General features: G+C 36.5%; 1 protein-coding gene across 4 annotated transcripts in view; it reads left to right on the forward strand.

Annotated features, from left to right (window-relative positions):
• SLF1 (SMC5-SMC6 complex localization factor 1) overlaps positions 1-14,253 on the forward strand; it is an 83,521-nt gene that overhangs the window by 17,785 nt on the left and 51,483 nt on the right. For all 4 annotated transcript variants that reach the window (XM_047089048.1, XM_047089060.1, XM_047089052.1 and 1 more), the window contains exons 5-6: positions 7,699-7,861; positions 13,671-13,814. In XM_047089048.1, coding sequence (XP_046945004.1) covers positions 7,699-7,861; positions 13,671-13,814 — 307 coding nt within the window. The remainder of the gene's footprint in view (positions 1-7,698; positions 7,862-13,670; positions 13,815-14,253) is intronic.

The following is a 14,253-nucleotide window of genomic DNA, read 5'->3' on the forward strand; positions in this document are numbered from 1 at the left end:
TTTTTTTTAATTATTCCTATGTGATTTATTTCAGCTCTAAATTTTATTATTTCCCTTTTTCTGTTGGTTTTGGGCTTCATTTACCGTTATTTTTCCAGATCCTTTAGGTGTAAGGCTAGGTTGTGTATTTGAGACTTTGCTTCTTTTTTGAGGAAGGCCTGAATTGCTATATACTTCCCTCTTAGGACCGCCTTTGCTGCATCCCAAAGGTTTTAGACTGTCATGTTTTCATTTTCTTTGGCTTTCATGTATTTTTTAATTTCTTCCTTAATAGTCTGGGTTAACCCATTCATTCTTTAATAAGATGTTCTTTAACCTCCATGTATTGGTGGTCTTTCCAAATTTTTTCTCATGAGTGACTTCAAGTTTCACAGCGTTGTGGTCTGAAAATATGCCTGATATGATCTCAGTCTTTTTGTACTGGTTGAGGCCTGATTTGTAACCCAATGTGAATCTATTCTGGAGAATATGTGCACTTAAAAAGAGTTTGTATTCTGCTGCTTTAGGGTGAAATGTTGTGAATATATGTTAAGTCCATCTGGTCCAGTGTGTCATTCAAAGCCATTATTTGCCTGTTGATCTCCTTAGATGATCTGTCCATTGCTGTAAGTGGGGTGTTAAAATCCCCTGCTATTATGTGATTATCGATGAATTTCTTTGTTATTAATTCATTTATACATTTGGCTGCTTTCAGTTAAGGGGCATAAGTATTTACAATTGTTAGATCTTCTGGTTGGATATACCCCTTTATTATGACATAGTGCCCTTCTTCATCTCTTATATAGTCTTTTGTTCAAAATCTAGTTTGTCTAAGTATGGTTATTCCAGCTTTCTTTTGATATCCATTAGCATGATAAATGGTTCTCCATCCCCCCCCCCCACTTTCAATTTGAAGGTGTCTTTGGGTGTAAAATAAGTCTCTTGTAAGCACATATAGTTGGGTCTTGTTGTTTTTGTCCATTCTGATATGCTGTGTCTTTTGATTGGAGAATATAGTCCATTTATATTCAGAATAATTATTGATAGATATGAATTTAGTGCTTTTGTATTCCCTGTAAAGTCACTGTGCCTATAGATTGTCTCTGTTCCTTTCTAGTCTTTGTTGCTTTTGGTCTCTTTCCCGCTCCAAGGGTCCCCTTTAATAATCCTTGCAGAGCTGGTTTAGTGTTCAAGAACTTTAGTTTTTGCTTGTCTTAGAAACTCCTTATCTCTCCTTCTATTCTCAATGATATCGTTGCTGGATAAAGTATTCTTTTGGCTGCATATTTTCCCCCTTTAGCATGTTATGTGTATCATGATACTCCCTTCTGGTTTGACAAGCTTCTGTGGATAGGTCTGCTTCTCACCTTATGTGTGTCTACCTTTGTCTGTTAAGGACCTTTTGTCCCTAGCTACTTTCAGAGTTCTCTCTTTATCTTTTTATTTTCTAAGTTTCACTATAATGTATGTTTTGGTGTTGACCTGTTTTTGTTGATTTCAAGGGGAGTTCTCTTTGCCTCTTATACTTGAATAATGCCTGTTTTCTTCCCCAGATTATGGAAGTTCTAAGCCATAATTTGGTCAAATAAACTTTCTATCCCTTTTTCCAGCTCTTCTTCTGGGACTCCTGTGATACAAATCTTACTGCGTTTTAGAGAGTCACTTATTTCTTGACCTCTCCTTTTTAGCTTGGTTCTTTTCCATAATTTTATCTTCTATTTACCTATCTGATTCTCTGCATCTTGCATTCTTATTGTAATTATATCCAGTAGGATTTGCATCTCAGTTATAGCATTTTTATTTCGGCCTGAGTAGTTTTTAGGTCTTTTATCTTTACTGCAAGGGTTTCTCTGGAGTCTTCTATGATTTTTTTCAACTAGCTGGTGTTCTTATCACTATTGTTCTAAATTCTTGTTCAGGTATATCACTTATATCTGTTTTAGGCAAATCCCTGGTTTTAGTTTCTTCCTGATCTTTCTTGGGAATAGAATTCTTCTGTCTTAACATTTTGTCTAGGTTTCTGTCTTTTACATGGTATATAAAAACTTGTTTTGTTTTCTGCTCCTGAGTGTAATGCTATATTAAGAAGGGGGATATACACTGTCCAGGGTCTGGCACTTTAAGAAGTGTTTCTGGTATATGCCCTGTGCACTCTGCTATTGTGATTTGGCTGTTCTTTTCCCCAGGTCAGTCCTTTGCAGAGTTCCTCTTTGCTTGTAGTGGGGAGTGTTTGGACCATTAACAAGATGTGCTTTGATTCGTTTGTTATAATAAGCCTGATTAAAAAAAGGAAAGAAAAGTCTTCTACAAAAACTAGAGCAGGAAGAAGAATAACAATAACAACAACAAAAACGGACAAACAAAAAGAAAATGGACAAAAAAAAAACAGATTCCACAGAAAAAGAAAGCAAAAAAAAAAAAAAAGATCCAAAAAAAAGAGAAAAGGAAAGAAACAAAAAACAAATGAACAAAGAAATTATAATCCTGATTCAAAAAGGAAAGAACGAAAAAAAGCCTGATCTTATTTCCACCAGAACTGAAGCTGACGCTTTGGAGCACTCTATGATCAGTAGACTTGGTGCATGTGGGGGTCCTTTATTGGTCCTCTGGGGGAGAGGCCAGCTGCGCTGTCTAACAATCAGACTGGCTCTTGTAAAGATTTCCCTATAGGGCACAGAAAAGTGAGTTTTGATGTATGTGGCTCCAGCCTCTACTGGCAGCACTATGTTGCTTGCTGAAGTCTGACCATGCTGGTGGGTGGGAAAAGATGGCTTCACCTGCTCTCTGGTCCCTGGGAAGGAAAGCTTGCACCTGCTGCTGTTCAGGAAGCCCTCACAAGTGTACATTCTCCCCTTCTGTGTCCCAGGCTTCCATCAGATCCCTGCCCTCAACCCTTCTATGCCTGGGCCATGGACATGCCCAGCATCTAGCTCTCCTATGTTTCATCTTTGGCACAGAACAGAGATTCAAAATTGCAAATCTTCTTACTTTTTTTAATTAAACAAATTTTTAAATATTTATTTATTTTTGAGAAAGAGAGACAAAGCATGAGCTCAGAAGGGGCAGAGAGAGAGGGGGAGTCACAGAGTCTGGAGCAGGATCCAGGCTCTGAGCTGTCAGCACAAAGCCCAACACGGGGCTTAAACTCACGGACTGCGAGATCACGATCTGAGACGAAGTCGGATGCTTAACTGAGCCACCCAGGCACCCCAAAACTCCAAATCTTAAAGGACGCAACAGGGCATGGACTCGCTCCTCCTTGCGGTGATGTGCCTGGTGCCATTCTGTTGCAGAAAGTAGTCCCTTGGCTGGGCAGTCCCATGGAGGTTAGAGAGAAGCACAGCAAAAAGCTGTGAGCACTTTAACCACCTTCTGTGTGCACTTCTGTCTCTGTCATAGGAAGGTTGCTTAAAGGTGCCAGCCAGGTCTTTTGTCCTTGTAGAGGCAATATACAGTCTTCCAAGTGTACTCCAGGAAGGGGAACTTTCTCTCCCATTGTGACCCAGGGGATCCCCCCATCATGCTGTCCATTCCCAGTCTTCCCGTCTTTCTCCCCAGAAGCACTGCTGCCCACCCAGGTCTACTCCAGCAAATGGCACAAACTTCCAGAAACTCAGAATTTCAGCTCCACTATTGCAGAAACTTGGGATAGTCAGTTCCTCTTGATTCCCCCATCAGTGGTTTTGGAGGAGTGCTTTTCTTGCGCAAACCCAACAACCTACTCTCTCTCCTCTCTGTGAAAAGGCTTCCCACCTCCTGCAGCATTGTGGCTTTTCTCTCTCCCCGTTCCCCTCTCCGCACCGCATACCTGCCACATTCTCTCCTTGATGTTATACAGAATCTTCACTTAATCCGCAGATTGATTTCCTAGGTGTTCAAAATGATTTGATGTTGATGTAGCTGTGTTCCGGGGACGAGACTTCCAGGGTCTGCCTAGTACACCACCATCTTAACTCCTCCCCTGACCAATTTAAATGTTAAACCAAATTTGTATTCCTGAGATAAACTGTACTTCATCATAGTGTATTATCCATTTTTAATAATTGCAGATTCTTCAGATATTTTAAAAATTTTGTGTCTTCAATGTGCAAAACTGACAACTGTACAAATATATAAATTACATATCATGGATTTTTTTCCCTCCCTAAATAGGAATGAAGAAATGGATGCTCACTCTGACCATTTCTTTTCAGCATTTTGCTACAGGTACTAGGCAATATAGTAAGACAAAGAGAATAAGAGGAATGGAGTCAGATATAAAGAAATAAAAATGTCTTTATTTCTAAAAGGTATGGTCATATAATAAATAATTTACCCAGAAAAGCTGTTAGAACTAACTAGTGAATTCAGCAAGATGACGGGATAATAAGTCACTGTACAAAATTAGTGGTGTTTTTATATTCTAGTGATGAACAATTGGAAATTAAAATTTAAAAATATATTACCTTTTTTTTGGCAATTTTTGTGTGTGTGGGGGGGTGTGTGTATTATTTTCTAATTATTTATGTCATTTGCATGGGGTTCTCTGAGCTTCTTGGACATGTAGTTTTTTTTATCTTTTATTAACTACGGAAAATTCTCAGCCACCAAGTTTTAAATTCTTCTGTTGGGTTCTTTTTCTTGCACTCTGTTACCTTTGTTTAAGACCATTTAATTCATTCCACAGTTTATGCATGTTCTGTTTTGTTTTTAACTTTTTTTCCCATTTTTGTGTTTTCAGTTGGATAATTTCTATTGACCTATCATCAAGTTCATTACCTTTTCATTTGTTTGTAATCTATTCATTAGCCTGTCAAACAGATTATTGTTTTGACAGTAACTTTTATTTCTATCATTTTTTTTTTTTTTTTGAAAGAGAGAGCATGTGCATACACCTGCACAAGTGGGGAACTGCCAGAAGGAGCAGGAGGGAGAATCCTAAACAGGCTTCACACCCAGTGCAGATATCGAGGCAAACCTTGATTCCATGATCTTGGAATCATGGATCATTTTTAAACTATTTTGTTTTCTTTGTTTGTTTGTTTGTTTGTTTGTTTTGAGAGAGAGAGAATAGGGGAGGGGCAGAGAGAGAGGAAGAGAGAGAAGCCCAAGCAAGCCCCGCACTGTCAGCACAGAGCCTGGTCCTGGGCTGGATCTCAGAAACCGTGAGATCATGACCTGAGCTGACATCAAGAGTCAGTCGCTTAACCAACTGAGCCACTCAGGTTCCCCTCTACCATTTTTAATGTACCCTATGCACAGTTCCTAATCTCTTAATGCAATTTGATCACTTTATCCATTGTATAACATTTCAGTCATAGTTATTTTAGTGTTGTTGTTGTTTTTTTTAATTTTTATTTATTTTTGAGAGAGAGACGTAGAACGTGAGCATGGGAGGCGCAGAGAGAGAGGGAAACACAGAATCTGAAGCAGGCTCCAGGCTCCAAGCTGTCAGCACAGAGCCGGACGTGGGGCTCAAACTCATGAACCGTGAGATCATGACCTGAACCGAAGTCAGAGGCTTATTAACCCACTGAGCCACCCAGGCACCCCACAGTCATAGTTATTTTAAAGTCACTTTCTGGTAATTTCAACAAGTGAATCATCTCTCTATGCTTTATATTGCTTTGTCTCTTGACAGTGGTTTGTTTTTCCTGCTTTTTGTGTATGTCTTTTTTATTGCATGTTTAGATATCACAGTACAATAGGGGCTGAGGTAAATACTTCTATCCAACAATGGGCTTACTTTTTCTGTAAAGTAGTTAGTATGGGTAGTTAATCTTGTCAGTTGTTGAGCAGGCACTGGGTTTTGTTAATGCTATAGTTACTTCAATGCATCCTTTCTGATTACTCCAGCGGTAGATGGAATACAGTTTCTTTGTCCTTGGCATGGGACCTGGGTTGCTGGAGGGGTTTTAATCAATGTTTCTCACTTTCACCTTTCAATAGTCCCTGCATTGCTAGGTCACAGAAGGACTCTGTCATCATTGTCTCCCTGTCTTGCTTGTTACTAATATCTAGCTGGTTGGGGGTAAGAGTGAATGTGTTTTTGGTTCTGCTAGAAAGACTTCAATAGTCCCTGCATTGCTAGGTCACAGAAGGACTCTGTCATCATTGTCTCCCTGTCTTGCTTGTTACTAATATCTAGCTGGTTGGGGGTAAGAGTGAATGTGTTTTTGGTTCTGCTAGAAAGACTTCAGTCTTTTTCTTTTTTTTTTTTTTAAAGTAGGCTCCATGCCCAGCTTGGAGCCCAATGTGGGGCTTGAACTCATGACGCCAAGATCAAGATCTGAGCTGAAATCAAGAGTCAGACACTTAATCGACTGAGCCATCCAGGCACCCCTGGATATGCTTCAGTTTTAAGCATTCTTTGTGTTCTTGTTCTCTGAGGTTGGGACTTTGTTAATATTTGTGTCTCAGTCCCTCATGGCAGAGAAATTCTGCCTTGTATGTGTTAGGGTTTTGACAACAGAGAATTTCTAGCCTATGTCCCAGTATTAGATCTTTGCTTTCTATTGATGCAGGAACCTAGGTTTGGCTGGCATTTTTTCTGTCCCTTCTGCAGGGACAAATGGCTTTTGTTTCTGTTTCTTATCTAGAAATAGTGAATTATTTTTTGGGTTGTGCAGCAGGAGATTTTCCTGTTCCTTTCCCAAAGGCGCATGGGTTTTACTTACACTCTCCCAACAGAAGCTGTGCATCTTTTCCTGGGTTCTGAAAGTATAAGACTTCTTACCTTAACCACATGACTTAAGATGTTACCTCGTATGAGAGAAGAATCCAGGGAAGTGGACCTAGTTTTAGGTCTATCTCTTGATGGCAGCCAATCCCCACTGACCCACCTGTGCTACGAGTAGGGACTCCCATTGGTATCTGCCCTAATTCTTTTTCATAAATGCTTAATAGAGGCCTATGGCAAAGAGCTTGCAACTGACTGCAGACTTTGCTTGAGTCACTTACTCCCAAATATTATAAATTGTCATGGTACTTGCACTTGACTCTTAAATTTGTTAGAATTTTATCTGATTCTTACTACTTTTATGACAGCTACTTCTCTCTAGCACCCTGGCAAAATGAAATAGTTTTGACTGTCCATTCTCTTCACAAAGGGGCTTATTATTATCACTCTTAAGGAAATTTAAGTTTCTTGGTTGGCTTGTTACCTCAGTTCTCTGATAGGTTCGTGAAAGGTTAAAGGTTCTGTAGATTATTTGGCTTTTTCTTATTGTTAGGTAATAACAGTGTTCTCTTGTGGCTTTCTATATCCTAGGCACAAGTAGAACTTTCATGAAACTTTGGGGATGTTAAAAGTTAATCAAAAACTAATTTTTTAAAAGAATGCTGGCAACTGTAGTTCCTTTTTAGTGGTTTAGAATGATTTCCTTGGAGGTATGTTGCCTTCTGAGGTAGCTACATCCCTAAACTTCTTTCATTATTCTTTGGACTTAAGGAGGTGACTTTTCCTTAGGGAATAAAGTCAGTATTCTTGATTCTTAAAAATATTTCCCATATCAAGAAATGGATAAGCAAAAAGAATATCATGATTTCTTCAACATCTTTGAACAACTTATAATTTAAGAAATCACTATAGTACTTATTCTCCATGATACTCACATAGCCCAGGGGCACTTAATTCTTTCAGAAAGTTCTACTCCTACTCTAAGGAAGTAATTGATTTAGATGATGTGACTGAATATACTTTAAAAAAATACTTTCTATACTATTTACATTTTTATTTAGAGTTCTGGAGGCTGGAAAAGCAAATGTTATTTTACCAAAAAGCTCACCAAGTGAAATAACTCATGTGATTGCCAGTAATGCAAGAATCAAGTATGAGCAAGAAAAAGACAACTTTAAAGCTCCATTTTATCCAATTCAGTATCTAGGGGATTTTCTTTTAGAGGTAAGCAAAATAAATGGTAAACATTTTTGAGTGTTTATTTTATAAAATATTGATATTGTGAAATATGTTAAAAATTATGTTCTGAATTTTAAAAATACAATGATTAGAAATACATTTGACCCTTGAACTGCACAGATCCACTTTATAAACAGATTTTTCAGTAAGTTGAGTACTATAAGTGTATTTTATTTATGATTTTAACATTTTTTTTCTTTAGCTTTGTTACAAGAATATAGTACATAATACATACAAAATATAAAATAATATGTTAATCAGCTACATATTGGTACAGTGTCTGGTCAACAGAGGCTATTAAGTCTTTGAGGGGCTGAAAGTTATATGTGGAGTTTAAACTTTGGCAGGAGGTGTTCTTGCCCCTAATCTCCACATTGTTCAAGGGTCGGCTATAATTAAAATGACATATTCTTAAAGGCTATAGCTCTCAGTTTTTTAAATATTTGAGAATATTTCTGATAAATGTGAAAGACCCTTGCTTGTTAAATTTAAATTTGTGTTATTGAGTCTTTTAGTTTTCAGTGCTTTAGTGATGTTTACTACAAAACAATTTTAGCATTTTAATGTCAGTATAAATAAAATAGCAGTATCATGTAGTATCACGTAAGAATTTGTAATTTTCCCATGGGAAAGGAGGACGCTATTTCTAAGGGTTTAGAAATACTGTTCTGTCCTATTCCTCTGCCTCCCTCTTCCCACTTTGTGCAAATACCACTTCTTAAGTTGTTTGAATTGGAACAGTCCTAGAAGGAATTGTCTGGAGATAAGAATTTTTAAGAAGAGTCACTCAACGTAAAAGAGAAACCTCAGTGTGTCTAAAAACTACACTTTGATCTTCTAGGAAAAACTGGCTCCTTGCATGTTAACATCTCAATAAATGCTATAACCTTTTACCTAATAATTTATATTAGAGACCTGGGAATCACCCTTGAAACCTTCCTTTCCCTGATTCCCCACATCTTGTCAATCACCAAATCCTATTGATTTTATTATCTTAAATACCACTTGAATCACTGTGCTTTTTTCTTCCTATATTAACATCATATTGAGTTCATCCTCTTTCCCCTGCCCTCCTGGAATAGACTCTTAATTATTCATCTTTTTACTCTACCTTTTAACTCTTGCTAATCTACTGATTACTCTTAACCTTTTCCTAGTCCATTCTTCTTCCTTCAGAAGGAGCAGCCAAAATGCTCTAAAACATCTCTAATTCTGTCACTGTCCTGTTTAACCCTCCAGTGGCTTTCCATTGCCTTTAGGATAAAGTCCTAAACTTGTAACAATGGCTTAAAAGTTCCCCACAGAATCCTTGTCAGTCCTGCCTTTAAGGCATATCCTGCTCTACTTTTCTGCACTCAGCTATCAATAACAAAACTTCCTTCTGCCTGAAAAAGCCTTCCCCGGTATTCTCTCACTCCCTGTGCCTGCGTGCCTTCTGTCCATTCATCATTCAAGTTGCAGTTAGAATGATGCCTCTTCAAGGAAGCCTCCCTTACCCTTTGCTAAAATAGGTTCACCTATAATTGTTCTCATAGCATTATTTTGCTTTATAGTTCTTACCACATTTGTACTTAATCAGCTGGCTGACTACTTGGTTAATGTCTGTTTTCCCCATCTAAACCAGAAGAACCATGTCATCAAGATGTCTGACTTTTCCATGATTATATCCAAGTCATCTTGTATAAAGCTTGGCATATGGGTTCTCAGTTTTATTAGGTAAACAGAGAAATTATGAGATATCTCTGAGTCTTCCAAGAGTAGATGTAATATATTACTCTAGAATTACCTTTCCCTACTGAGTAGCAGCAATGTAGATTGGAAATTTGACCTTAGTTCAAGGGATGGATCTGCTTGCACTATGGATGATCTCATCGTCCTTGATAATGATGGTTCTTGGAGTGGGCATGTGAGCCAGTTTTGATCCATGAGACATGAAGAGTGGTATGTAAGAGTTTCTGGGAAGTTTCTTCATTCTTCTGAAAAGACCACCACTGGCATCCTGGCTCCTGCTAAATGTGAACATGGAATAATGTAACCTAAATTATTACTAGCAGCCAATTTTTGACCATGAGGAGAGGTAACCTTAGGAATAAACCAGCCTTGTAGATAGCAAAGTATACAAACAATGTGGTTCCTTACAGAGATACTTGAGTTACTAGATCAGCCAACACTAAAACCTGTCTTGGCCCTGGACCACATTACCATTCTGTGCTGTAAAACACGACTGTGTTATTTATATTACTTTGAATTGGTTTTTTATTACTTGCAGCCAAAAGCATCCTATCTGATCTACCTATCTGAATAGTTTAATGGTAGCCTTTACTGTTAATAGAGTGAAAGCCATTCTTAACTAGTTTGGTAAAAGTATATAAATTTTTTTCTATGGAAAGAAATGAATAAAGTGTAAAATTTAATATGCTTTATCCATAGTCTTAGTCTTATTTTACTGCAGTAACATGACAGCATTCAGATTCAGTTGTTGAAATATTACAAGGCAGCAATAGTATACCAAGTAAAAGTAGCAAATAATCTATAACTTAGATTTATTTTTAGAATATATTGTTTTATAAGTTCTAGATTAGGCAGCTGGGAGTTCATAGCCATTTATTCCAAATAAGGAAGGCATTTTGTGATCACTTATGATCAGAAAATAGTTACCTTCATTGTAGTATCTTCTTCTACCACTTTGTCATGTAGCATATCACATTCCTCATTAGTTGGATTCTGAAGTGTCCTCTGAGAGTTGCCATGTAAAATGAGTTGAAAGTTACAACCAATTGTTTTTAAAAACAAAACAAAAAAAAAAAACGTTTTGTTTAACCTACTTATACTTATTTGGAAAGCTCCTGAGTAACAGAATCAGGGATCTGTTTATTTAGTTCAGGCTTACAGATCCTTATTGAAGAATTTTGATGTACCAGGCACTGTGCTGAGGAGTAGGGAAAATAAATAAGACCACGTGCCAGACTTCAAGGTGCTTACTATTTAGTTAGTGGTGAAAACAGTACATGGAAACTGTTAATTACATTTAGTGTATAGTGTGTATTGTACGTTGGCAAATTTAAGTACAAGGGATAGGTATTTAGAGAAACAGGTGACTAATGTATCTCAAATGTTTGGCCCAAAGAAGGCCTCACGAAAAAAGAGAAGATATTTAGGAATACTTAAAACTTCTTTTGACTATCAGCCTAAGAAAGAAAGTAAAAAGTGAACCACACAAAGTCTTAGAGAAATATAACAGGAACAATAGAAAAAACATACACTTTTTGCGGCAGATCAACTAATTTGTGACCCAGATGTATAGTTTATTAGTTTTCTGACGGTAGGAAAGTAATTTAACCTGAGACTGAATTTCTTTTTTTGTGCATCAAAGTTCATACTTTCTCATTTTGGTTGTTGTGAAAACTATTAAAAATGTTACTCTGGACTAATATTTATTGAATGATTATTATGTGCCAGGCTCTGTGCTAAGCATTATTCATTCTTCCTTCCCTCCTTTCTTTCCTTCCTGTAGTCTCCATACAGCATGGGCTCTAACTCATGATCCCAGTATCAAGAGTCAAATGCCCTTCTGACTGAGCCAGCCAGGCACCCCTGTATACCCTTAATCTTATTTTAAACCTCATGTTCCTGTGTCTATGTATTATAGCCTCATTTTATAGTTGGTGAAATGAGGTAGAGTCATGTTAAATTATTTTTCCATGCTCCTACAACTGGCATGTGTCAGACCAAAAATTTAGAGTCAAGCACTCAGTAAAAAGACTTTTCTTGAACTCCCTTTCCTTTTCTCATTTTGGGTATTAATAGATTTCTTTGATATTCACCTGGTCTCTTTCTGGGTATTAAAAATACTTAATTCTGTAAACAGTACTAGAACCAGTAGTCAATCATAAGATCTTGAGACATCATTTAAGAATCAGAGTATAAATAATAGTTAAGAACCATGTATAGCACTCTTTCTCTACTTGACCTCTCTGATTCTTCATGTCTTCTCATGAAGTCATTCACGTTGTGTGGTAAATGCCATGGCTGAATCAAATAATAAGACTTGAAGACCAGAGCGTATCCATACCTAAGTGCTAAACAGTACACCCCATCAAATACTGAATCAGAAGTTCAGGCCAACTGTTACTGCACACTATGCTGCTCTCCTCCTAGATAATAGAATAATTTACTGAATAAGTAGGCTTTGGGTCATCTATCTGGAACATAGCATTATACTATATAAAAGAGACTAGATATAACCCTTTTTGCCTAGGTCATATAGGAGACAAACACTTAACACAATGCCTAGTACATAGTTGGCACTAAAGGAATATTTATAAAAAGAATTAAGAAATGAATATGTACAGATAAATAAAATAATTCCTATATATTTCATTAAAGTAGCCAGTTAGAGTATTGGTGGTTTGGAGAAAATTATACGTTGATCATTTGTTTAGCTCTATAAAAATATAGATGATTTTAAAAATCTTGTATATGCCGTGGTTTATCAGGTTATGATTTTTAATTGTTTAATTTATGTAGAGTACTTGCATTATAAATCTTAATTCACAGATCAGTGTATAACATCTGAAACAGATACATAAGTAAATATATTCAGGATTAGAAAACAGTATGTTCTTGCTAGTTGTTAATGGAATGTTCTGTTGAGTATTCTGTTTTACTGGAATCCATGTGGGATTAATTCATTCTGTATTTTAGACATTTTTTGATGATCTGGGCTTGAGGATTTATCCTCCCATTGTCAACCAGGTAAAATTTAAAGCCAGATATTTACTTTTATCCCACTTCAAGGTGTGCTTGTACATTCAGAGTACTTCTTTCTTTCATGCCAGGAATAGGAAGGAAGAAAGGTATTCCTTTTTCATAGTTTTCGTTTTTACCTTCCTGAATAACTGGAAGATGTCCGTCAGGTACTCCCAGGAATTCTTCTCTGATTGGAAGATTGCAGCCTGCTTAAAGGACCGTCTGTGTACACAGGAATCCCAGTACAAGTGAAAGGGAACCGAAGATGATACCATAGGCCTTACCCATTTCAATTTCTATCATAATTGTTTTTTAAGAGGACAGTGATTCTTTAGTCTCAGTGTAAAGGTAGTTAATCTCTGAATACTCTTCTGTAAGGGCATTGTGGGATCTGTTAGGACCTCATCTTTGCTTCCTTCTCTTTACCCCACTAAACTTTTAGAATTCTATGTATAGGTACATATGCAAATGTCTTTAACATTATTGGTAGGTGGTTTATGAATTCAGTTTGGATTTCTTGGCAAGAGAAATTTTAAATATTTGAGATAGAGTTAGGTAAAAATGATTGTTTATCTCTGTTCAAGTAAAATAGGAGCTGTGAATTCATCCATTAAGCCTCTTTTCCTCTTTGTATGTAGTAGACTTTCGGATGAGAAGTCTTACCAGTAAAAAGCTGAAAAATTATCTGGCATGTAATCTATAATCTGAAACTTTTCTATCTATATTATACCTTTAACTTGGTCAGGAATGAGATAAAATATTTCTGTTCATGATTATTCATAAAAAGGATTAATTGTTGCTAGACCAACAAAGCATTACATTTTTTGGAGATACACAGAAATCACTTTATTAGGACCTTTGTTTTGAAGTGTTTTTTTTTTTTCTGGAAAGAATTTATTGGTAATAACTTCTGATATAGGAGAATGCATTTTACCTATTAACTAAAGGATTTTGCAATTATAGATACATTTGGTTAACATAAAAAAGTACATAATGTTGAAATTATACTTAACTGATTGTCTGAACCATTTATATATACGTACAGAGAGAAATTCAGAATGATGAAGATTCCCAGACCAATTCTGTTTGGAATAAACATAGCAATCAGGAAAAAAACAAAGATTTCTGGAAGGATAGGGGATTTCTTGAAATGAAAGGTGCCTTAAAAGAGACCATGCATAGAACCCAGGTAAAACTTTATGGGCCAAAAATGTATATTTCTGGTTCTTATGTAATTGTTTGAGATGCAATATAGCAATGTAGAAATAACACAAAGTTTGGAATCAGAGCTAGTATTTGAACCCAGCTCTATGTTTTATTGTGTGTGATTTGAGCTTACCAAGATACTGCCCTATGTCTCTTCAGACTCTTATTGAAATAATGCATATATGCATATAGAAACTCACAGTTCCTAGTATGTAGTGTGTTCTCAGCACATGAGAATTACTTAAAATTCCCCTGTATTTTTAATATGGATGTGTTTCTTATAAAGGACTCTTATCTGTCAGCAATATGTGTATTCATAATTCATGATCTGAAGTCTAGTATTTTGCTGCATACAGAACAAAATTTTTTTAATGATACAAATGAATTCTGTTTTGATTAAGGAAAACAAACAGGAAGTACTT

Source organism: Lynx rufus, unplaced genomic scaffold, assembly GCF_022079265.1.
Source record: "Lynx rufus isolate CCGP_SWC_20201006 ecotype Redwood Valley unplaced genomic scaffold, mLynRuf1.p SCAF_1, whole genome shotgun sequence".
Lineage (NCBI taxonomy): Eukaryota > Metazoa > Chordata > Mammalia > Carnivora > Felidae > Lynx > Lynx rufus.